Here is a 27,867-nt window from a genome sequence, read left to right as displayed (position 1 = left end):
AATCGTTTGAGGCTAAACTGTTATTTAACGCGGTTTTTGTAAAAATTTAAATTTCAAACACTCATAAAAATTTTTTATCTGAATCCGGTAGAGTTTTTTTTACAGATATTTGAAGAAAAATGTATGGAGAACCTTGAACCAAATTTTCAAAACTTAGTTATAAAAGAAAAAAATTTTATGATTTTTCAACTTCAAAATTACTTGCAAATTTTCGCGTTTTCGACAGATTTCGTAAAAATTTGAACTAAAAACGCTTATAAAAAAAATTGTTAACGATTTTTAATTTTTTTTAGCTACATTAAAAACAACTCATAAGGAACCTTGTATTAAATTTTCAAAACTTTTTGGTCATCCAAAAATTTTTTATCGACACTTTAAAAAAAATTTCTCAAAAAAATCGAAAATTTCAGTTGTCTATAAATAACTCATAAAAAGTCAAAATTTTTTGAAAATTTAACTTTATACGGATACCACTGACATTAACATTTGGTGAAAATTTCAAGTATTTTCAGTGATTAGTTTTTGAATTACAACCATAAAAAAAATCGATTTGGTCGAAAACTGGTTTTGAGTAAAAATTGCCGCTTTTTCGTCATTTTATTTTTGTTTTTCTCGATTTTTTTGAAAACTGTTGGAAAATGTTAACTTTTTACCTCTATAATGCACCAAGAATATTCACTTTTACATCGGAAACCACCCCCATTGTTTGAAATTGGAGCATTATTTCGACTAGTTATGCTGTACACAGACACAAAGAAAACACACATCATTGTAAAATCAATACATTCATCACTTCGTTCAGAATCTAATATATCATAATTCATAACATTATTATTAGTTAATAACCAATACTTATAAATATAAATGCAACATTTGGATAAAATAATGTGAATAACAAAAACATACGTTATATTTAAAAAAAAAAAAAAACATAATAGGTTATAACTCTTAAAAAAAAAATGATAAAAAATAAAACTGTTTCGTAAAAAATAAATATGTTGAGTAAACTTATTGATCTGTAAATTAATAATTTTAAAATATATATTAAGTCAACATAATATTATTATTGTAAGTTAAATATATTAGAATGTTCTTCCTCCTGATTTCCATGTGTTGCAGGACTTTGATTTTGAATAATCGTGTATGTAGGTCTATAATTATGATGTTGTTGCAAATCAGGCGAGACTGATGCGAGTGACATATCTTCAGGTGACATCTGAAAGCTTGAGTTCGATGATTGAGGGTAAGAATGTTGAGATACTGGTGATGATGATGTGGTGTATGTATATGCAGTTGGTGATGGAGAATGAAAAGTTGATGTGGAAAATGTAGAAGGCTGATTACAAATCGTGCTAACTGGCGCTGTATACTGTGGATTGTAGTTTTGAGTTGCATATTTTTTTTGTTTAAGTCCATATACAAACTTATCAATCTCAAACATAGCATATTCTTGAGTTTGTTCATCAAGTTCACTCAACTTCCTTCCGAGTAACTTGCTATAAAGAGAACATTTGTCCCTTTTGGGTTCTTACGATGCTTTTTTTAAATGATTATAGGCTTCGTCTAATCGCTTTTCCATTTGTATAATTTGATCGGATTTTCTTTTTTTGTAAATATTTGGGGACAAATGTATCGGAGTTTTAAAAGTTTCATCTGCAGAATATGTAACTGGTGGTTGGTTGATTTAGATAAGTGAAAAGTCTTCCTCATCTGCACTTTTAGAACTTCCGTTGTTTTCGATGTTTAATATTTCATTACGCAGTGTCTGATAATAATAGTAAACACAAATTTGGTAAATATTTTTTTATTTATCAAAGCTAGGCAGTTAACCAATTGGAGATAGGTATTATTTATCAAAAATACAGGTTAAATACATAAAAAGGTGAACAAATAGAGTAAGCTCTGGTATACAGGAGTTTATAAGTGGTTCACTGTAATGGATGGTATTAAATTTTAATTCAATGATAGGTATAATATCATTGTATACGAAAAATGATTCTGAACGTAGAAAGTGACTATGTTAGCCTATAATAATACTACAGCCTATAGCAGTGGTTCCCAAACTTTTTCCTATCGCGGCACATTATTATTAGTTTTTATAAGTCACGGCACACTTTGGATAAATAGTATCTACTTATCGAATAATATCGTTATTAGGTAATAATATAAAAAAAAGTTCAAGTTGTCGCGGCACACCTTTCAAATTTCACGGCACACCCTTTGGGAAACACTGGCCTATAGCTAGGTACTGGGTAGGCATAGCTTATGATATTATTTTAAGTAAAGTAATTAATTTTAATATTAGGCATTAACATCTACTACAGTAGGTTAAATTAATTTTATTAAAATATAAAAGTATACTCTAAAAGTTTAATATACCACGAAAAATATTTTTAAATTACAACAAAATAAATAAAATCGTTTTTTCTTGATTTTAATAAGTAATTTCGTCCAAATTTTAATTTAAAATGTCTGTAAAAAATAAATGTGTTTAGGCATGTATTTTTTAGATTTTTTGGTTACAGTATGAATTATTTAAGAGAATCTTCGATTTAAATTTTCAACTCTTAGTTATAAAAACTGAAAATTTTATAATTTTTAATTCCAATGATTGATAGTTTTTGAGATTTTTACAAATTTTGTCGAAATTTGAACTTTAAATGCTTATAAAAAAAATTATGCTTTTGTATTTTAAAAACATTTCAATTGATATTGTAACAACATATTAGAAAGCTTGTATTAAATTTTCAGACTTTTTGGCCCACCAAATAAAATTTTATTAACAATTATAAAAAAAATTAAATAAAAAAATTGAAAACTAAAAATGTGTCTGTAAACAGCTCAAAACAAATCAAAATATTTTCAAAATTCTATGGGGTATAGGAAATGAGAATATAAACATTCAATGAAATTTTCATGCCTCTAAAATTATTCATTTTTGAATTACAACCAAATAAGAAAAACACTACATGAGGAATCGAGTGAATATCCAATGTTGTAAAATTATGAACTTAAAACGCTCATAAAAATTTATTTTTAATTGCTTTTAGATATTTTATTTTTGATAAAAGTAGAAAAACTTATGTTAAATCTTGTGTTACATTTTAAAATCTTAGATTTAAAAAGAAAAATTGTTATGAATTTCTAATTCTATAAATAATTTGCAAATTTTCGTCATTTTTACGTATTTTGTCAAAATTTTAACTTTAAATGCTTGGAAAAAAAAAATTAAGACTACAGATTTTTAATATTTTTCATCTACCTTTGAAACAATATATTAGGAGCATTCTATTAAATTTTCAAGAATTTTTAACCAATAAATAAAATTTCATTGATATTTATAGTAAAAAAAAACTAAAAAGATTGAAATTTTAAAATGTTCGTAAACAACTCGAAACGAGTAAAAATATTTTTAAATTGTATCTAGTATAGACGATGATATATTAAACATATTATGTACATTTCAAGTGTATACGGTTTTTCGTATTAAATTTACGCTAAAAACCAAAATCAATTTTATGGAAAACCGATTTTGAGTAAAAATTCCCGTTTTTCCTTAATAATTTTTGTTTTTAAAAATAAAAATAAAAACACATCATTGTAAAATTAATACATTCATTGCATAGCATTGCTCAGAATCTAAAATGTGTACCATTAAAAAATATATTATTACAATTTGTAAGATGATTCTGCATGTATATTTTACGTATGTATATAGAATATGCCCAGACCGCAATTATTTCATAGTATGGCTATGACCTTTTTTGAGGGACACAATTGTACTGACCAATTGTGACCAGTTGTACCTAGAAACGTGGGGTACAAGGTTCAAAAAACAAATAAGAATTGTTTGTAATCGAACAATATAGTTGTTATTTTGTTGTTTTCAATACCTAATAAGGCTACAATATAATATCATTATTTTTTCAGCTGCCACAAAATTCCGAACAGTGGCTTAAAATTTCTGAAGAGTTCAACGACAAATGGAATTTTCCCCATTGCTTGGGTGCAATCGATGGGAAGCATATTGTAATCCAATGTCCAAATAAAAGTGGAACAGAATACTATAATTACGAAGAGACATTTAGTATAGTTCTCATGGCCCTAGTTGATGCTAATTATAATTTTATTTTCATTGATGTTGGGTGTCAAGGAAGAATAAGTGACAGTGGTGTATATCGAAACACACATTTATGGAAACAGTTTGAAAATGAACAGCTTCCTGCCAAGATCAATATGTTACCATATGTATTCGTAGTGGATAGCGCATTTGCTCTAAATAAGCATATGATGAAACCGTATTCTGGTGTTTATGAAAAAGGCAATAAAAAGAGAGTATTCAATTATAGATTATCTAGGGCACGAAGAGTGGTAGAAAATGCCTTTGGTATACTGTCATCAGTTTTTAGAGTGTTCAGACGTCCAATGTTACTAAATCCCGAAAAAGTAACAAATATAACGATGGCGTGTGCATTGCTGCACAACTTTTTAAGAAAAAGTAAAACTTCGTCTTCCAATTATTGTCCACAAGAGGTACATTTGACTCGGAAAAAGATGGTGAAATTATCCCAATGTTATGGCGTCAAAATCACTATAACGAAGTATCGTTCCTACCAATTCGTAGAATGCCCCGTAGGTAGGGTTACCATACGTCCGGATTTCGTCGGGACAGTCCGGATTTCAAACACCTGTCCGGATTGGCGTCCGGATTTTATAAAGGTAACCGTTTAACGTGGTTATATTGATACAAAAAGTTATGATTGGTGACAGATTTCCGGGTTCACTCTGTATAAATTAATAATATCTAATTTCTATTTTTATTCATATTTTTTTCCCAGAACGTCACGATAAGCGACTATTCATTATTATCGTCGTTGCCATAAAATAAAATAAAGTATTATCAAATGTAGTCCTACTAAATAAGTATTCGTGTGTTTAATTCGTTCACATGTTATGTGTACTGGAAAACGACCCGTATACATCGTAAAATTCACTCGACAGTCGACGCTTCGCCAGTTTCTTTCTGTTTTATGAATGAAGAGGTGGTTGTTATTTGTTTTTCTTGTAGTTGTGTTTTGCTTGAAATATTAAATATTATAGTTTTGTTAATTTATGGTACTACGTCTTCAAAAAATGCCTAAACGTAAGTGTGTTTTTACCGACAAACTAAAAGAAGAATATAAGTTTTTAAAACAGTGTCAAAATAGTAATGACCGCTATGTTGGACATGCAATTCAGAATTTTCTGTGGAGCATCGAGGACGGTATGATATTGAAAATCACATACAAAGTGACAGACACAAAAAGGCTAGTCAAGCGGTGTCCACGGCAAGTATTAAATCTTTTTTTAAACACATTGACGCTACAAATGACGAATTGCAGTGTGCGGCCAAAGAAGCAACTTTTGATTACCACACTGCCACACACGGATTAAGTTTTAGAACGTCCGACTGTACTGCCAAACTTATTAAAAAGTTTTTTGAGAGCAAATATTCAGGAGCTAGGACTAAAACGGAAGCAATTATTGTAAATGTTATATCTCCTTACATATTTAATGAATTACTTAAAGATCTCAAAGATGTAAATTTTGTTACATTAACGATTGACAGTTCTAACAGAAAATAAATTAAACTGACTCCCGTATGCGTTCGTTATTTTAACCAAAATGAAGGAATTAAGGTTAAACTTTTATATTTTGATCAACTTCCGGGTGAAACCTCTGATATTTTGGTAGAACATCTTTTAAAATGTATTAAAAAGTATTCTATTTTCAAAAGTTGTTTGTCTGTGTGCTGATAACACTAATACTAACTTCGGTGGTGTAAAAAGAAAAGGTCAAGGAAATGTTTTTCGAAAACTGCAAACATCTTTGTCTCGTCCTATTCTTGGAATTGGTTGTGCGGCTCATATTTTACATAACACTGTCCAGACAGCATGCGATGCTCTGTCCATTGACGTTGAGGTAATAGTAGTAAAAGTCTATAAATTCTTTTTTCAGTATACTGTCAGAGTGACTGCGTTAAAAGAATTTTGCGATTTTGCAAATATAGAATATAAAAGAGTCCTTTCACATGGAAATACGAGATTTTTGAGCTTATTACCTGCCATAGAACGGATATTGTTATTGTTTGACGCCTTAAAGTCGTATTTCATGGCTATTGAAAACTGTCCTGCTGTGTTACTTGCATTTTTTAAAGACCCAGTATCTGAACTTTTTTTAAAGTTTGTGCATGGAACTGTTCAAATGTTCCAAATATCTATTCTTAAACTTGAGTCTGACTATATAACTGCTTCAGAAGCAACACAAGTGTATGAAGAATTAGTTATCAAACTAGAAGAACGGAAAGCAAATAACTTAATACCATTTGCAGCTAACCAAATGCTTGCTAAACTTAAAGATGATAATACAATTGATGTTGATAAGGAAAATCATTTTCGTAAAAATATGGAAGGTTTTTATCAAGCAGGGATAAATTATTTAAAACTTTGGGAAAACAGCTTTGACAAAGCTAACAAATTCAAATGGTTAACGCTACAAAATGATCCTACTTGGGAAGAAATGGAGGCTAGTGCAATAATAGTTGTCAATATTGTACCAAATTCTATCAATGTGGATCAATTATTTGATGAACACTCGTCTCTAGTCCAAGTACTAAGACATCTGAAATCTAAATGGGCTTCACAACAAAATGAATTAACACCGAAAATGCATGAAAAATGGAAGGAGATATTTGATGCATTTTTTAGAAGCAACGTTTCTTTTTTGAATATTTTTAAAATAATAGAATTTGCAATGTGTCTGCCTGGCACTTCAGCTCCCGCCGAGCGTATTTTTTCAATGATGGGGTCTATTTGGAGTGCTGAAAGAGGAAGATTGTCATAAACAGTTTTAAAAGAGCTGCTTAATATTAAAGCAAATTCTGATTTGTCATGTTCACAATTTCACGATAAAATTAAAATTGACAAATGTTTTCTGAAAAAAATTAACGCATCTGAAAAATATGAAAAGAAAAAAGACAATGAAGAATGTTGCGAACCAGGACCCAGCACGAACTGAATAAGGAACTGATAAAAATTATTATATAAGTTAATTAATTATTGTAACGTGTTTAACCTAATAACTCTTATGTAGACGTTTTATTTATAGATTTAAATAAAATTGTATTAATGAAAGAACAATACTGTTTAACTTTAATTTCCCCCCCCCCTCCCCCTGAAACGGAACTGATGTCCGGATTTGGTCTAAAAACATTATGGTAACTCTACCCGTAGGTCACCAAGCGATGCGAAAGAAGTTAGAGAATTATTCACAGAATATTTCATGACGAATGGTGCTGTTCCGTGGCAGAACAATTTTTAAAGTATAATTATAATTTATGTAAGAAAGTCTGGTATATTTAATTATTGTTAATTAATATTTGATGCTAAGAATAATATTCAATAAATATGTGTACCTATATATTATTATTATTTATTTAATCTGAATACATTTACCTCTGAACTTTTGGTGGCATTAGGTTGGTTCACGCTATGTAGAAACTTGGCCATTGCTTCGTATGCGAACCAGTCAGGTTTGTAGATGTCATCTAATCCCGATCCCGTTTTTTTACTCGTTTTAACTTTGTTAACGAGTTTCCTGAATGTGGCCATCAACGATTCTTTCTTCTTTTTCAAGTCACTTATTGAATACGGTAAACTGAGATTTTTTGAAATATTTACCCACGAATCATGTATGGAATTGCGAATTTTGTGTTGTGGGTGTTTTGGGTTCCAGATACAAGGTTCTTGTTCATACAGATCAAGAAATTCTAAGATCAGTTCATTTGACCACTCCATATTGTTTAAAAATAAATAAATAAAATATTCGAAAAAAGGTAAAAAGAAAATAGTGAAAATATACACGAGCCTCTTTAGTCCGTGGGAACGCGTTGGACTGGTTTCACGAGCCGAGCAACGAGCACGAATGATTTCCTTTGACTTGGGTACCAAAAACCGACAATTTTTGGATAGACGCGAGCCGCGCCGATATTACACGAGCCGCGCCGAGCAAACCGATCACACGGCGCGTGAACAATACCGCGCAATACCAAGCCTCGTGCCGCTCCACGCGCCACGCGCCTTGGGATCCCGGCTTTAGAGATATTTTGAGTGAGAATTCAGCATGCTTCCATCTAAAAAAGTAAGTAAGTCGCTGTCTCGTTCGTAAAAATACACGCTGGCCGGTTTCAAGATGGATGGCAAAATTAACAACTGCTGGATCCCGTTCATGAATTGGAAAACCAAAGATACTCCAAGCAGCTTCATTGGAGCTGATGTACCGACCAATTTGGTAGAGCGTTATTCCATCGTTTTTATTCACTGGAGGAGCATTCACATTAATATTTTCCACTCTAAACACCGCCATATCACTGCCTTTATGGACATACTTGCAAATGTATTTGATGCTCTTCACAGAACTGCAGAACTCAACATTAATATGAGCATTATATGTCTTGCTCAGCAGAGGCGAATATGGCACTACCCAATGATTGTCAATACAATGTCTGTGTTGATGATATTTTTAATAAATGACTGTCCGCCATTTTCAGGATTTCTTCGACGATATATTGGGTATCCGTTGACATTTGTGACCGTATCATTGGTAAAATCTTTAGGGAAATTTTTAGTACATTTTCCATCAGCCATGCAAGGCGATGAACAATTAAGAGTACCACATGGACCATAAATCATGTTTGTTGTAACAATATCAAACAGCAGTTGGTCGGTGGATGGATCTAGAATTTCCGCAGAAATGATACTATCGATTTCTTCAGGACGGATTTTGTCGATGAACCAAACCAAAATGTGTGCATGAGGTAATCCTCGCTTTTGCCACTCAACCGAATACATCCAGCAACGTGTGGAACCAAATAAATGTGATTAAGTAATGAAACTTATTAAAGACTTCAACTTTTGTCTGAACACACGTGCTGTAATGTCATGGCGATGTATTGCATTTTGGCCAGGCAGTAGCAAAGATGTAATCTCTGGCCATTTTGGATTACATGTGAACGTGAAAAATAAACATGGTCGTCCATATTAGCACACGTAAGTCAGAGCATCCTGTATATATTCTTGCAAATGACGTGGACTGCCTACGTAGGATGATGGTAAAATGACATGGTTACCAATTTCGGCGACGTCGGCATTGTTGTTGATAGCGTCTTGCAAATGAATGTACTCTTCCGCGCGCAGCTTTTGTTGATTATATCGTAAGTATCGAGTCGTTCGCTCTCAATCTTCGCGTATATATTGACAAAGCTCACGACATCGTAAAATGACGTTGTCCAGGCCACGTCTAATCATTAATCGGTAAGCATAATAATCCTTTGAGCTAACGTTCTTGTTTGTTTCAACTCCTGTAATATTTGTTCATAAAAATTAATTTAAATTTATTACGTTCAATAATTTAATTGTTTTGTTAAATGATTAATGATCAAATTAATAATCAATGAAGTACCTGATACGGGATCTCGTTGTTATATGTTTATGCAATATCAGTCTTGTCCCTTCCAGAATATTAGCGGATATTGGAGAGCGTCATATGAACGATGTGTGTCAGGAATGAACTGAAAGTTATTATTTCTTCTACGAATCACAATTTCTAGTGCAGCTGTACAATCGCCAACCATGATTCCAGCAACATCATCAACAACGGGTGAATTGAATCTACGAAAATGCTCTCCAGCTGGTGTTTTATCAGGATTAATATGCGTGATAGCGTGATTATCGCTTTGTAATTGGTGCATATGTGATTTGAATATTTTCAACAACTCGTTGTGCTCGTTCAAAAGAGCATCTAGCTCTCCGACGATGCGCCTGGCATAAAGTGAATCAAGGTTATTATAATAACAACATGCATTCACGCGATTGGCAAGTGCGCTACCGGAATCATCGCCACCCATAAAGTATATTTGTAAGAATTTATGTGGTTCGTTTGGCATTGGCTGCAGTGAGCCCATTTTATGACAAACTTGGCCTCTGATTTTGAATGTAGAATTGAATTGTTGACCATTTGCATTAGTATTTCGAACTATTTCTGTTGCTCCGAACGATGTCATTTGAAAGCATGAATTGAATCTTCGAATTAACTTCAGGAACTCGTTAGAATCTGGATCCGTGAAGATGAGTAAGCCGATCAATGGATCAGGTGTTGTTTCAATTTCAGGTAGTTGCACTTTTCCTGACGCGCAACACATCCCAGCTGGCTCATTTTTGAATTTCAGAGCATGACAATGCGGACATTCCTTGTCCATAGCACCAATTACCACTTTTGAATAAGCATAATATTCAATATCGGGCACATACTGGAATGCTAGACGCGGGAATGAATCAGATATAAATGCTCGATGTACCTGTTGTCGTTGTTGGTCATTTGTTCTTCGTCTTTTGACTGTGAAGCGGCGTGATTGTCGTTGTTCTAATCTTCTGACTTGTAACGTGCCACGTACAAGCAATTGAAAGATGTATTATGGAATGGATGTAGTCGTAAGAAATATAACAATCGAAATATTTCTAAGTGTTTTTATTCGGAAAATATTCTAAGTCCAATTGATTTAATAAATTAAACTGTGAAAAATATTCTAAGTCCAGGAGACATAAAATATTAAACTGGGTGACGTGAAGGTGCTTGCTCTAACTCTGGTGGATCACGTCTGAAATGTGCCTAATCTGGGCCCCCTTATATATCATACAGGGACTCCCGCGGTACCTTCTGGTCCCTGATGGTCATCTGCACCTGCATCCGCTTCTTTCCACGCATCGCGTCATTCGCGCAACGTCGTGCGTCAATTATGTGTCTATAATATTCTACCGGGTGGGTAATTACGTACCTAGTATATTCTACCGGGTGGTAATTACGCATCCACACATTTCACCAAATAGCAATCATATAGCCATTATTTCTAGCGGGTAGAAAGCATACGTGTGATGATACCTTTTGATTAGTTATCTTTTACCTTTCATTTTAGGTCCCAAATTGTTGGTCTCGATCATTACTTGCTTAACTGCTCACCCTTAGCATAATTATAGGGATGTTTGTTATGCCCCCTAGCGTTGTGGTTATTGTCGGCTACAGAATGTAATTTATATATTATATTTAATATAAGTATCAGAGCACGTTGCAGACTTCATTGCGTTCAGCTCGTGTATCTTCTGGCTCTTTTTGATGTAATTGCGCCATTCTGACACGTGCATCAGTATTTTGTTGCTGGATTTATTCTTCTGTTCTTTCGGATCTGTTATTTCGCAAGTTTCGAGCTTTACTTGTACTGCGGCTCAAATCAGCCCCTTTGCGTTTTCTTGGCATTGCTCACTGTACAAAACATCTAATATATAAAATTCTCGAGTCACAGTTTTCGTTGCCATACATATTGTTTATGCATCAAGTGTAGTAACGTTGACAATTGTACATAATGTATGTTTTGTACGGTGAGCAATGCCAATAAAACGCAAAGGGGCTGATTAAAAGGAAAATTTGAGGATTGTATGCATTTTTATATGTTATATCTATTATTTTTTTTTTTTATATATATATATATATATATAACCAATACCTTAGCAACCATTTATAAACAATTATTTCTACCGTAAATTATCAAAACCCCTGTTTGAGCACTTCTATTATCTTTTTCTGGACAACCCTTATCACTTAGGGGTATGAAAAATAGATGTTAGCCGATTCTCATACCTACTGAATATGCACAAAAAATTTCATCAAAATCGGTCAAGCCATTTCGGAGGAGTATGGCAACGAAAACTGTGACACGATAATTTTATATATTAGATAGATATATTATTATTATTATTATTACCTATCTTGCAGAGCAACATTAGCAATTTTAGCACATTTATAATGTGCTATAGTCCAGTAATCTACAGCCGTATTCTCTACAGGTGTCTTAACCGTTAATGAACAATCATCCTTTTTTATATTCAAGGTGTTCTCTGCATCGGTTGGTATAGTTGGATCTGTTATTAAAACCAATATTTTGTCTGTATAACAGATAGCAGTGCTCTATAAAATAATAATTAAATTATATTTTTTTACTTTTTCGTAATGTCATAAATTTATATAACTCACCTTTTCGTCTTTTTCGATACCGGTTTTTTCTCCGGTTTCATAGCTAACCTTTTCGATGTACCTTTTTTTTGAGATGTTGTTGCAATATTATCCTATAGTTAAAATAGACGATAAGCTGATGGCGGTTTACAAAATCAATTTTTCATAAAATATTTAATAATTTTTTCAAAAAAAAAATGTATTTCAATTAAAACAATTATATACTATATATATATTGTAATAAAAAAAAAAAAAAAAAAAAAATGTTTTTTACTTAATTCGGACACTACAACCGACTCCTCGTCATCGCTTTTAAATGAGTAGCAAGACATTTTTTTTTTATTTAAAAAATTAAAATAATTTTATTAAAAAAGTCTAGATTGTAAAATCTGTTGAAGTATACTGAATATAGTGTATCGATGAGTCTCTTATATATGTAACCACTTCTACTCATCCTCCTCTTAAGTCTAAAATAATCAATTCAGCTAAAACACTAACTAGAATAATATTTAAAAGGTTATATAAAATTTGTCAAGGTACGTTCCTCTCATAATCGAAAAAAGTAGAATCTATTTAATTTCCGCATTGCAAGTGTGATTTGTACCCAATAGAATGTAATTAATTTCTACATTACAATGACAGATTTGAAAGGTTATATGAAATTTGGCAAGGTACGTTCCTCTCATAGTCGAAAAAATAGAATCTAATACAATGTGTTACCGGAGACGGATATTTTAATTCTACCGATCAATGTACCGTATTCTCTTTTAAGAGGTGGCGATTTTAGACTATAAAAAATCTAATTTAACTAGGTATTATAATTTTCCACTATAAAAATGATTACATTTAATAATGGTTTAGGAAATGGTATTTTGTATAATTTGCACCACAAATAGGTACATTTAAATACATATGTAATTTTTATCAAAAATATAACATGTATTTGCGTTATATAAATAAATTAATTTTAGTATTTTTTTACGCCACGTCAGAAAACGAAATGAAATATGTAATTTGTACCAACCCTAAAATTGAGTATAGTACGAGACATTTTGAATAGTACGAAAAGATTAGTGTGTAGTACAACATTTATAAGTATGTTTTTCTAATTAATCATTTATAATAATAATAATATGTATAATTTTATATCTTCACATTTTTAAAAAAAAAATTAATATTTTAATATTTTTTTCCAAACCACATACTCGTATACACAGATACATCATAAACAATATTTTGTGTTGTTACGTCTTATACACTTAATTAAAGTTATTATTATTTTATTATTATCAGCTTAGTTGTAGTAAATGTGCGGTATATACACGGAATATATTCTGTGGTATATATTATATAAACAAAAATAGTTAGGTACTAGCTTTTTCTCGTTTCTTACAGAATTAAATTGTTATAATAACAAGAATTTACTTATTTAATATACATAGTGTTTGTTTTACTTATACATTTATTTATAATTAAATTATGATTGATTTTATATGTTTTATGAATTATTACTAAACAAAAATTTACTTATTTTGATGTACATAGTTTTTAATTACCTATACATACATTTTATTATAATTATAATTTTAATAAGGTGAACAATGTTACAAATTATAATTTTAGTAGGTACAGATTAGATAATGCCCCTTTTTAAAATTTTATTTGGTGTGAATTATAAACTTGAAAAGTAGTAAAAATTATTTAAAAAATTCATTTTTTTTTTGATGTGGTGTAAATGAGATATAGTTTTTACCTTACTTTTTTTATATTTAAAAAAAAATAAACGAATAAATATTTAGGTACCTATAATTTCAGATTTTTTTTTTTAAAAAATGGAATCTCCTCAAATCATATATATCCAATCTTTGATAGAAGAATTAGAATTGATAGTTTTTTTAGTATAGAAGTATTAGTTTGTTCACAATAGCTTTTCCAAAACAAAAAAAAAAAAAATGTTTTTTTTTTAGAAAATGGATTTACTTTGCCATATCATAATTGAAATTCATCGATTGGATGAAGAAATCGATGATAATGATGAGAAGGAAGTACAAAGTAAACATGAACAAAGAAAAACCATAATTTTAATCAAAAGAAAAATTAAAATATTAAGATATGAAAAATACTTAGCTAAAACACTTTTACAAGATATAAAAAAAAATAAAAATCTTAAAAGAAAATATAATAAATTTGAGAAATGAAATATTACTTGTTAATAAATATTATAATTTGTATGATTATGTTAGATTTCGAAAACAGACGTTAGCTTATCATCTGCATAGCGATTATTGTATATTATTGGAAGATCTAAATTTATTAACAGAATCTTTTTGTTTGAATCTAAAATGATTTTTTTTTAAAAACTAAGTACTTATTGTTAATTTAAAAATGTTATTAATATTATTATTTTTTTGTATTTTAAAATGTAAAACCAATGTGAAACAATAAAACATACATTTATTTATAAATATTATGTGTTTTTTATTATTTCAGTCTCATTATGAGCAGAAATATAATAACAAAAAAACAGCGTATGAACACGATTAGAAGTGGACTTATTGAAATAGAAAGATTTAGAAAAGGTTCAAAAACTTTCATAATTAAGAACTGTGAAAATTATATAGATTACAAATTATTTTTTAACTATACTTTACATGGGTTAATTTTAAAGTTAAAACAATCGTGTATTAAAACGTCGATCAAATTTAATTTACACGTTGACGCTACTTACACACGTCCTATAACACATGATAAACAAGATGTGGCTTTTAAAACTTCGAATGTTTTAGCATGTAATTCATCCGATTTCGCAAGTTTGTTAAACATAAAGTTTGATAAAATATTAGCTGAAGAATCTGAATTTATTGCTAAAGGTTCAGGATGGACACTTGTTTCAATAGATGGGTTACAGTTGAGAATCAATTTAGTAAATCCATTAAAAGGAGGTGTATATTTAGATTTACCTAAATTTATACGAGAAAAAAAGGCTATTATAAACGTTAAAAATAAAGATAAATACTGTTTTAAATATTCTATACTAACCAAATATGATAAGCGTTCTAATAAATCACGATTTAACCAAAAATATTTTGATTTTCTTGAAAAAAAGAGTGGGTTAGATTTTAAATGTATTGATTTCCCAACACCAATAAATCAAATTAAAAAATTTGAACGTTTAAATAATGTTTCAGTTAATGTTTATAGTTTAAATAATAAAGGTACTATTTTCCCTCTATTTATAAATAATAAAGAAGAAAAAAATCATTTTGATCTATTTTTTGTCAATAATCATAAAACATCGCATTATTGTTATATTAAAGATTTTTCAAGATTTATTAGAAGTCAGAAAACTAAAAATTGTTCTAAATTAATTATTTGCAAGAGGTGTTTTACAACTTTTGGAAATAAACCATGTACAAGTAAACTTTGGGGTGAAACAGGATTAACTGAACATAAAAAAATGTGTAATAAGAATAAATTAGGAAGACCGATAATGTTTGAAGAAGGAAAAGAAAATAAATTCATATTTTTTAAAAGTTATAAAAAAACTTCTAGAATACCATTTGTTATTTATGCTGACTTTGAATGTATTTTAAAACCTAAACAGACAAATGAATTCACTAAAACTAGTAAAACTTATATCACACATTTACATGAAATTATGAGCTATGCATTTTATGTAAAAGTTGACTATAATATTATCACAGAAAAGTTAATGCAACAGTTTAAAATTCCAACAAACATAATAATTTATAGAGGTATTGATGCGGCAAAAAAGTTTATGGAAAATATGATTGATATTTCAAAAAAAATAAATGATATTTATCAAATTAATGTACCAATGATTACGTTGACTGAAAAGGAGGAAAAAGAATTTCAAATAGCAAAGGTTTGTAAAATATGTTTATTATCTTTTGAAGAAAATGAATTATATAAAGTTAGAGATCACTGTCATATTACTGGTAAATATAGACAATGTATTTGTTTTAAATGTAATTTTGAAATAACCAACCCATCATTTGTTCCAATTTTTTTTCATAACTTATCATACGATAGTCACTTTATAATTCGAGAACTTGGTTTTGATCATAAGAATATACATGTTATTCCAAATTCTGTAGAAAAATTTTTATCTTTTAGTAAAGATGTTGCTCCGAGATTTAGTATAAAATTCGTTGATACATTCCGTTTTATGGCCTCCTCATTAAGCGAGCTTGCAAAAAATTTACTTGAAGATAAATCAAGGTTTAAAGAAACTTTAAAATTATTCTCTAATAAAACATTTAATTTAGTCACACGAAAAGGGGTTTTCCCTTATGAGTATATTGATAGTTGGAGTAAATTAAACGAAACTCGATTACCTTCAAAATCTGCATTTTATAACTCTTTAAAAAATTAAGAAATTAATAATAATGATTATTCTCATGCTAAAAAAATTTGGAAAGTATTTAATATTAAAACTTTGGGTGAGTATAGTGATCTTTATTTGAAAACTGATGTCACCATACTAACGGATGTGTTCGAAAATTTTAGAGATTTATGATTATCTAGTCTTAGTCTAGATCCTGTTCATTATATGACTGCTCCAGGATTTGCTTTCGATTGTATGCTTAAATATACTAAGGTTAAATTAGAAAAATTGACTGATTATAACATGCTTTTATATTTTGAATCCTCAATCAGAGGGGGTATCTGTCAATCAGTTAAAAGATATGCTAAAGCAAACATACCAAACATTAAAGGTTTGAACTATAATCCTAATAAATCAATTTCATGGATTATATATCTTGATTGTGTAAATTTATATGGAAAGTCGATGTTAACTGAGCTACCTTTCAAAGATTTCGAATGGGTTGATGACTTGAACATAGATGTTACTAAAATTCCTGATGATTCAAAAGTCGGATATATATTAGAAGTTGATATTGATTATCCTGAATATTTACATGAAAAACATAATGATTTCCCGTTTTTACCTTTAAACGAATGTCCTCCGAATTCAAAAGTTAAAAAATTATTAACTACTTTATCATCAAAAAAAATTATATATTACACTATAAAAATTTAAAACAAGCAATTGCTAATGGTCTTAAATTAGTAAAAATTCATCGAGCAATCAAATTTTCACAGAGTAAATGGATGGCCTCATATATTGAACTATGTACGAGAATGAGGAGAGAAGCTAAAAACAGATTTGAAAAAGATAGTTATTAATTAATAGCGTTTTTGGTAATTAATATGTATGGAGAATGTTCGAACTAGAGTTTCTTTAAAACTGGTTACATCAGATAAACAAGCAAATAAATTGATGATGAAAAATACTTTTAAAGATAGAACTATATACTCTGAAAATCTTATGGCTATTCACCAACATAAGGAAACTATCAAATTCGATAAAGCAATTTATGTAGGGTCTGCAATTTTAGATGTCTCGAAAACATTTATGTATGATTTTCATTATAATGTAATGAAAAATAAATATAATAATAAAATACGATTATTGTACTCGGATACAGATTCTTTGATATATAATATTCGAACATTTAATTTTTTTGATGATATTACATATGATTTATTTCCGTATTTTGATACAACAAACTATCCAAAAGATCATTATTGTTTTAGCGAAAATCATAAAAATCAACTTGGTTATTTTAAAGATGAAATGGGAGGAAAAATTTTAAAAGAATTTGTTTCATTAAGACCGAAATTATACGCTTACAAGACTGAAAACAACGATGAGGTTAAAAAAGCTAAAGGTGTAAAAAAATATGTAATTAATCAACATATGTATTTTAAAAATTATATAGAAGTATTAAATGCGTACATAAACCATATCTCTCTTGATAATAAACAAACTTGTAGAAACATGAATTTTATTCAATCGAATAAACATGTTGTTCATTCTAAAACAATGAATAAGCTTGTACTAAGTGGTAACGATGATAAACTTTTTATAACAAACGATGGGATTAATTCACTAGCATACGAACATTATAAATTAAAAAAATAATTATTCTAATATTCACTATGTTTAAGAAAATCGATATTAAGTATTTCTAAATTTAAATTATTATCATCAGTAGGTGTCGTTCAAAGTGAAAGGAAAACATTATATGAATAACTAAAATAATTTAATTTAATTCTGTTTTTTTTATTTTTTATAAAAAGGTAAAATATATAAAAAAATTTTATTTAATAATATCTTTCGATAATATCCATGAATTATGAATGGAATCAAAACCCATCCATTTAACAAGCATTTTATCTTTAACTTTTTTTATAATACGTTCAATTAGAAATGTGTTCGGAAAATCGGTCAATTTAATTTCTTGCTCATAAAAACCACCTAGAATTATATTGTTTGATCCATCCTTTAGCTGATAAGTTATTGGTTCTGTATGTAAAACTTTTGAAACTGTGAAAATTTCTGTTGTCCAATTCGGTGTATATCCTTTACTAAATATATGCTTATATTTTGATATTCTTACTTTATCATTAATTTTAAATTTTGGTTTATATAATGTTTTATTTGTTTGTATATTTGATTTGATTTTACTTTTATTTATTCTAGCTTCATATGGTGTACATTTAATTGATCTATTTTTGTATGATTATAATTATAAATAATTTTTGATTTTTTGTTATACTAATTCCATGTACCTGTTGCAGTAAAATGTTTGTATATATTATTTTTTAGAGTTTGTATAACACGTTCTCCAATTGAACACTTGATAACGCTATACGTACTATAATGTCTAATTTTATTTTTTTTCATTAACTGTTGAAATTGATTATTAAAAAATTCTGTACCATTATCTGTTTGTAATGATTTTGGATTAGCTTGTTTTAATATATTAAACATACCTTTTGTACATTATTTTCCTGTTTTATTTTTCAATTATTCTACCCATACATATTTCGTGTATGTATCTATAACAACTAAAATAAACTTAAAACCAAGATTTTGTTTAGAATGAGATTGCATATCCATTAAATCAGCTTGCCAAAGGTCATCTTTAAATCGTGTTATTATACTACGTCTTGGAAATACTTTTCTTGCAGGTCGATGTTGCTCATTAGCTAAACCCTCTAATGTAGACATTAAACTATAATATTCCTCTCACGTAATTCTTCTATAATAGATATGATTTCATTATTTACACCAGTATTACCTTACCAGCATTTTGAGACGATGTTAAAAAATTCAATCTAACAACTAATTCATTTGGATCATCATAATACACTAATTGTGTACAGTGGCGTGGTGAACGACATTTATCTAATGCAATTGCTTAGCCCCGAGAAATTTATCAAAAGGGTGGGTACCTCTTGGCAAAACATATTGTATGTGGTCATTTTATTTAGGTAAATAATTAAATTAATTGCATGCATTGAAAGAAATATAATATGGAAATATGGTAAATACTTGATATTAGATAGTTAAAAGGAAAATGTGGTAGTAGCATAGACGTATGCTACGATAGAATTTATGGCAACGCAATTTTTGTAAAAACTGTTCGGCAGTTTATGCATCGACAAATTAAATATTAGTGTAATAAAGTGTATGCGGGCATTCCGTGGACCTTTATTGAATATAAAAATAATAAATAGAACTGTGTGACACATCGGAATCGGACATTCAATACATAGAAATTATTTATAGAACCAATAGTAAACAGTTATAGTTTAAGATACGAAATAAGATAATAGTATAATACACAAACCCGTAACACATTGGAAATACCAAATAGCAATTCATGATTGCTTTATTAAAAACATTTTTTCTACGATAGTCGATATGTACATTAGTACGTAAGTTCTTAGTTCGCTACCCAATAGTCATTACCCATTAGCATTTTATTTTGTGTTATTACAGGACGTGTCAACTGAATTAAACACAATATATTGCTTTGCAATTTCGTACTTTATTTTATTATTTTCATTTAAATTTCTGGTGCAGTGATACTCATATTTATTTTATTAAAAATGGATAACTCATCTGTAAAATGTAGTTGTGGCAAAAGAAAACTCACTTTAAATGATGTCAACTGGCAGCGGCATTTAAATTCCTGTTGGAAAAGTAACCAAAAAAAAACGATGTGCTGATATTAAATCATTTTTTGTACAAAAAAAAGTGTGCCAACAAGGTAATTAATTAATTAATTAAACTATTACTGATTATTAAGAGCAGAATATTATTCATTAAATAGTATTGAATCATTACTATACTGCAATTTCATCATGTTGTAAAATCAAAACAATTTTTAGATCATAATTTCGAGGCTAATTTATTTGTTGAAAATAATTATTTATTTAAAAAATAAAATAACACAAGCGTCAAGCCGAGTGAAACAAATTAGGTTAGCATTGCCTAACACGCCATGTCTTTGAATCTTGTCCAGTGTTTTTTTAAATTTTAGTTATTATATCGTATTATATAAATAATTAGTAACAACAATTACTTTTTTTAAATTTAATTTAGAAGAAAATGAAAAATTAATGGACTTAGATACTGCTTCAATTGTCAGAGATCAATCGTCATGTATGGATAATACAACAATAATTAGTCCTGAAATCAGTGGTGTTGAGAACAACGTTCAGCTTGAAATCACACCTCAACATTTAGTAGATCCCCAAACTAATATTAATGAAATTATGACGTGTGTGAAGTTGGGTGACCAAAGCTTGGTGACTGTTTTCAGACGAATAGTGATAAGAAACCTTGTATGTGTTGCTGCATTATGTTTAATTCCAGGCGCCAAACATTTATATTGCCATTTCTAAGTTACTTCACCGTTATAAAACACAAGATAGCGCAGCTATGTTGCTAATTTTTATAGCACAGTAAATCGCCAGGTGTTCCCCGTGGAGTCGCCAGTGGCTTTAAAGGAGGGCCGATATGTTCAATTGATAACCTCGTCGAGTTCCCGGAAGAGTCGAAGAACTTAACCTACATACGTGGAAAGCCAAGAAAATTTCCCATCAGACGTATATATTTAAAAAGGACTCATAGCTTGTTGGGAAAACGAAAACGGCGTACCAACACGCCAGGTGACTGTTTCCCGTAGGACGCGTATCGGGTAGTCGTGCGTAGTTTTTAATTACTTTGTTGTATTCATTTATATTAGCCGCCATTGATTTGCGGCTTCCAAAAATTATTAATGATGATTTACTCAAAGTGCAAATATTATTGAAATATTATACTTACACTCTACAAGAAGTGAATTTGATTATCGTCTATTTTATGTTTAGTTGTATTGGACTGTTCATGTGAGAATTATATTTTAATTGTTTTTGTTTGTTAAGTTTGTTGATGTTTGATATTTTTTCATGTTATTTCTTTAGTGTTTAATTTATGTTTAATTCAATTTTGTTTCTTTTGAATTTGTTGGATTTCAGTTTCAGCCTAGGAGGTGTTAATTTATTGATATATGTTTAATGCTTTTATATGACGTCTTTAGTAAGTGCCATCTTTTGTAGAATTATTAAATGCCAGTATTGTAAATACCATATTTTTAACGAAGTCTATTGATGGTTCAGAATCAGTAGATGGCGTCTCACATATCGTTTAAAATTCGAATTTATTTAACCCTTTTGTCGATACTTATTACTCATTGTAGTTATTAGTCATATTATATTTCTGTTAGACTGCTTATATTATTAAATATAATATTATACTATTTGAATTAGTAGCTTAATTTTATATTGTCGATGACTGATGAGTAGCTGCATCCGCTGCATATAACATATTATATAATATCATTATTCATTGTAGAAACTATAAATATATTTGATTATAAAGTTATAACTTGTATAAATAATATTTTTAATCTTCTAGATTAAATTCTATTATTATAGACGATAACATTCAGTATAATATATTATATATATAAGTATCAAATTTATAATTAAAAGTTTTTACATAGAATTCATGACCTTGTAGGCCAACGGACATATTGTTATAACATATAACGTTTATTTTTAGTTGATTAATGATTTCCCATTAAGTCCATTTAGAGGACTCTATACCCGCATTTGGTGTTGTCCGCCTTACACACGCGTTACATAGTAAAAACTGTTTTGCGCGGGACAATTTTACTCCTTGAAATTTATATCTAAATTACCAAAATTTTAAATAATTGCATTGAGAATAATTTTACCTGTTGTAGTTTTATTTTTTTTTTTTGGTAGTGGCAATCAAAGTTTTGAGACTTGTCATAAATTAAGTTATTATGTATGCATAAAAAAATAAACATATAACTGCATAAAAATATAAAATAGTCAAGTACAGAGGTTAAAATTTCAGTCACAATACCATTTGCAGGTTGCTTCTGTTAAAATACTAAGTCCTTCATCCACAGCGAACGTTCTTATTTACCTATCGTTTAAACATTTAAAAGTAAAGTTGTATTTTTGAAAATGATTAATTTTTGTACGATGTTTCTGAAACTCGGGAATTGGACAGTTTTTAGGGCAAGTACATAGCTTTTGTAACTACTACATTGCTTATTACTTTCCTTGGGTTGAAATATAAGTTACTTTTAAAGATATTCAATTTTTTTATTTCTCCACAACTATCTATTTTTAGTTTCTTAATTAGATAGTTAAATTAATAATAATTACATTTTTAATACATAAAAGGTACATGGTTATTAAGGTACATGCACCTTAATAACTAAGTTCTCTATCTAGCTATCAGGATTTGTATATCCCAGTAGTGAGTAGGTACAATACTACAATGATTATCACTATTATTATCTTGGGTTCGAACGATATTGAATTTATTACTTTTAACTTCTGGTCTTTATATGTATTTGATAAGTAGTATTATGACCATTGACCAGTGCCGTGATCACCTTCAGTGGGGCCAGGCCCGGGGACTGAGGGGGGGCAGAGGGGTCGCGTCCCCAGGGCCCACAATGTTATAGGGCCCCCCATGTTATGGGGGCCCCCCGGACAAAAATTAAGAATTCTAAATATCATTGTCACAAAAAATTAAATTAGGTATTAAAAAAAAGTTATATCGTATAATATTAAAAATTAAGTATGTTTTTGACGTTTTTGTGGAATATACAGTATTTCACTATAACCACAGAATAAAGAAATTACAGATATTACAGTGTGTATTTCTATTCTCGATGGTTGAGTTTGATTAGCGATAGGTTAGGTTTATATATCAATAGTTTTGTTAATAATTTATTATTCGAGTTTTTATTGTATATAATCTATTTATAGATTGTTGAGCCCTGTAGCGCGTGTGGGAAATGCCACTATAGTGATTATTGTGTCTGACAGAATAATGCATGATAACTAATAATAATACTTATTGTATTATTATTTTGAATCGTGATTATTGGTACCTACGTCTTATGAGTGTACTTCTTATTCTATCAAATGACAAGAGTTTAGAGTACGCATTAGCTCATAGATATTAGACACATCAACATTTAATTATCTGTACGGGATATACGAATTTTTTTATTTCATATTTTTTAATTTGTTCAATTTAGAGAGTATTCGGATCTCAGTAAACCACCATTTGATGCTTCAAATGTGCATAAAATATTAGAATGGTTTGAGGAAACAAAAATAAAAGATGTATTTCCTAATATTTTAATTGCAATTCGATTAAACTTAACAATTCCTGTTGCAAATGGTTCTGCTGAACGGGCATTTGTTTGGAGTACAATTTTGTTTTTTTTATATATTTTTACCTGACTTGAAAAATGTTTTGTTTTTACTATCTTTTCTATATTTATATGTATTTAACTAAAAAAAAAGCGGGCAAGTGGGTACCGCTCTGCTGTACATTAGGTACCATGTGCATCACTATTATACATTATAGGAGGGTTAAATTTGAATCCAATGATAATTATCATTGTATACGAAAAACGATTCTGAACGAAGATGATTTGTCAGCCTAGTGTAATATATAATATAACAATAAATAATACGATAGACTTTTATTATTAACACTTGTATATTTATTATCATAACATATAATTGAGAGACCTTCGCGGCATGAACCGTTACTGGCAACTGACTGTTAACGGATGATAACAGTCCGTAACATACAATATAAAATATTATAAAATATGTTGCCATGAAAGACAACATATTAGTAACCTTACAGTCGGCCCCAAAAAAAAATTAATTAACAATTAAAATAATAATAATAATACATTAATATAATGGTAAGCTTATCATAAAAACAATTTTATATAATATATAATTTCTTTTTTTTAAAAACAATTTTATATAGGAACTATATTATACTTTTCGCCCCTAAAAAAAAATTATATGGAGAAAATTGTTCCAACTTAAATCAATAAAAAAAAAATAATAAAAAAAAATTATATGGATATATTTAATGAGGAATATTATTAACAAATATTAAGATCAATGTTTATAGTTTAGGACTTTTTTATTCAGTGATATACTCACTAAGCCATTTAGATTTTTTTATTATTCGACCATGACTAGAATTTTTAGGAACCTTGTCTTCGCTGGGATCTTCATTCTCTGAGTTTTTGCTGATTTCAGCGTTTGGTTTATCTTCTGCTTCGGTGGTTTCTTCAAATGCAATATTACCAGGATCATCAAGGTTTGGTCTGTTTATATATGGTTTGAGTGACTGTACGTGTACTACTCTAGTGTCTTTCTTCTTTAAATTTGATTGATCAAATTTTTTTATTTTATAACATACTTTACCTACTGCGTTTTCAATAGTAAATGGACCTTTTTATTTTGGTGATAATTTGGAATCTGAGGCTAAAGGCCAATTGTACCAAACTAAATCTCCTTTTTGAAATGTTTGATTTAACCTATTTTTATCATAACGTTTTTTATTTTCTTCATGCTTCTTTTTGATGTTTTCGGCCGCTTCTTTTCTTGTTTCAAATAATTTGTCTAATTGAAAATCTCTGGAGATCTCGGATATTGTAGTGACCAAATTTAATTCATCACAAGTGATTCTAGGTTCGTAACCATGTAGTAAATAGAATGGTGAGTATTTTGATGAACTCTGTTGGATAGTATTAATAGCTAAAATTAATTTTGGTAATTTTTCATCCCAGTCATTGGGGTATTCTAATGTGTATTTAGAGAGTACAGCTATTATTGTTGCATTAGAACGTTCAATTAAACCATTTGATTGTGGGGTATATGGTGGGCTTAACAAATGTTCAATTCCATATTTATCTAGAAACTGATGAAATTTAGCACCGGTGAAGGAAGAACCATTGTCACTAATATATGTAAGAGGCGGTCCGTATTGATTGATGATGTCTTTTTCCACTGTATTAATAATGTCATCTGTTGCTGTTGTACAAGTTGGTCTAGCTACAAGAAATCGTGTAGCATGACATATGTGTGCTAAAATGTAGCAATTACCGGATTTTGTTGGTGGCAATGATAGATGATCAGATGATACAACTTGAAATGGAACTTGAGGAAGGCTTCGTTCACCTAACAAACCGTATGCTAAAGTTGTTCTTCTATTAACTTTTTGACAAACAATACAACCTTTGACGTACAACTTTGTATCCTTGCGCATTGAACTCCACCAAAATCTTGATTTTAATTTTTCTAAAGTTTTCTTTGCATCAAAATGACCAGCATTGTCATGACAGCTTTTAAGAACTATACTGCGACATGAAAATGGGATTACTATCTTAATAGTTTCATGTCCATATTCATTATTTACATGGACTAAAATACCATTGTCATATTTATAAGAAAGTTTTAATTGTTGAATATGTAAGTTGTCAATATTACTTCCCAATTTCTTAGCAATTTGTTGACAATAAGCATCAGACTTCTGCGCCAATTCCAATTTGATATTCTGCATTGGGATGGCTGCTAAACATAAATGATTCTCATTTATGTCTGGCTGAGGATACCTAGATAAATGATCTGCAATATGGTTAAGTTTACCTGATCTATATATAGGCTCAAAATCAAATGATGATAAATCTACTACATATCTGGAAAATTTACGGTTTAATTTAGCTTTACTTACAATATATGCAGTTGAGTAACTGTCTGTTAGGAGTTTAAATTTTTTTCCCGTAAGGTAAAGTCTAAATTTATCAGTTATTGCCCAATGAACTGCAGTTACTTCAAGTTCATTACTATGGTACTTTTTCTCAGCATCTTTGAGTGTACGGCTAGCATATTCGATGATGCGCGTCTCTCCGTCATGAATTTGGGAAAGGCAAGCTCCTATACCTTCATAACTTGCATCCGTTTCAACTGTCGTGAGTGCATCTTGTTTAAAATAAGCAAGTAATGGTGGTGATGTTAATGTTAATTTCAATTTAACAAAGGCTTCTTGTTGCTCTTGGTTCAAAGTAATCGGTTGGTTTTTAGATTTATTTAATTTTGTACAGCTCTTCTTTAAGACGTTTGATAGAGGTCTTGATATAACAGCAAAATTTTTAATGTAACGACGTAGAGTATTGGCAAATCCAAGAAAGCTTCTAACTTCATGGATGGTATCTAGTGTTTCATACCTTTGTACTGATTTGATTCTATTAGGGTCCGGGTGATCACCGTCTTCGTCCAAAATTCTTCCAAGCAATTTGACTTTCTGAACAGCAAAATTACATTTCTGTCTAGTAAGTTTTAGTTTATGCTTACGTGTTGCTTCAAAAAGTTTGTGAAGAAAGTCTAAATGATCTTCGAACGAATTATGACCACCTCCAATATCATCATAATATTTGGCTAGTCCAATTTTTTGCAAATGACCATATGCTTCTGATATTGCTCGAGCAAGTATAGCAGGTGCATTAGCAAGACCAAATATTACACGGTTAAACTCTATATGGTGATCTGGTGTTACTGCAGCTGTTTTATATACATCTTTTTCTTTAATTTTAATATTGTTAAACGCCTGCTTAATATCAACAACAGATATATACTTTTTTCCAGCTAACTTTTTTACCATCTCATCCATTTGGTCTATAGGAAATGGATCCTTGATAGTAACTGGATTAATGGTTCTTGAATAATCGATAACTACACGTTTAGGTGTTGACACATGAAATGGTTGTTCTATTACAAATGCAGGTGCTCCATAAGGTGAATTTGAATAACGACAAACTTTATTTGCAATCCACTTATCTACTTGTTCTCTCATAATTATTCTGTCTGGTTCTGTGACTCTATATGGTTTGCATCTGAACGGCTTATGCTCTGATAAATTAATTTCCATTTCAAGGTCAGGAAACTCACCAATTTCTGCTTCTGGATTAGAAAATATGTCTTCAAAACAATTTAACAAATTTTGTAATTGTTCATTTTGTTCATTAGTCAAAAATGTATCAGTTATTTTTTTAAATTCTTTATCTTTAATTGGTTGAACTTTAATTTCATCAGATTTTGACACAAGAGGCTTAGAAGAGAAACGTGATTCAACAACACACCCAACAAATGAACTGCTCGCTTTGACACAACCAAACTCTTGAGTGGAAGTAGGTGTAGTAATACAAATTGCACCATTTGGTTCAATGATTATAGTAGCATGTACTGCTGATTGCCAGTCTCGACCAAGAATCATGGCAATTGGCAGTGCTTCGCATAATCCAACTTTTGGCATTGTGTAATCTATTTTACCAACTTGTATCCTTAAAGAAATCCATCCACATGGTGTACAATCGCCATCTGGAGTCGCATAAGAACCATCTTGCCAAGGATGTATAACAACATTGTCAGGAATAAAACATTTTCTTAAAAGTGTTACACAGGATATCTGGTAACGCATCTATA

General features: G+C 29.7%; 1 protein-coding gene across 1 annotated transcript; it reads right to left on the bottom strand.

The window, feature by feature from the left end:
- Positions 1-1,063: 1,063 nt before the first annotated feature.
- On the bottom strand, positions 1,064-8,010 carry LOC126553676 (uncharacterized). Its single transcript, XM_050208815.1, has 3 exons — positions 7,494-8,010; positions 7,037-7,064; positions 1,064-1,527 (listed from the first exon to the last, which is right to left on the bottom strand). The coding sequence occupies exons 1-3, from the start codon at positions 7,833-7,835 to the stop codon at positions 1,064-1,066; spliced, it is 834 nt and encodes a 277-aa protein (XP_050064772.1). The 5' UTR covers positions 7,836-8,010.
- Positions 8,011-27,867: the final 19,857 nt, after the last annotated feature.

The sequence above is a fragment of the Aphis gossypii genome, unplaced genomic scaffold (assembly GCF_020184175.1).
Source record: "Aphis gossypii isolate Hap1 unplaced genomic scaffold, ASM2018417v2 Contig00299, whole genome shotgun sequence".
In the NCBI taxonomy this organism is placed as follows: domain Eukaryota; kingdom Metazoa; phylum Arthropoda; class Insecta; order Hemiptera; family Aphididae; genus Aphis; species Aphis gossypii.
The sequence above is the reverse complement of the archived record's forward strand: the minus strand, read 5'-3'. Positions and strand labels throughout refer to the sequence as shown.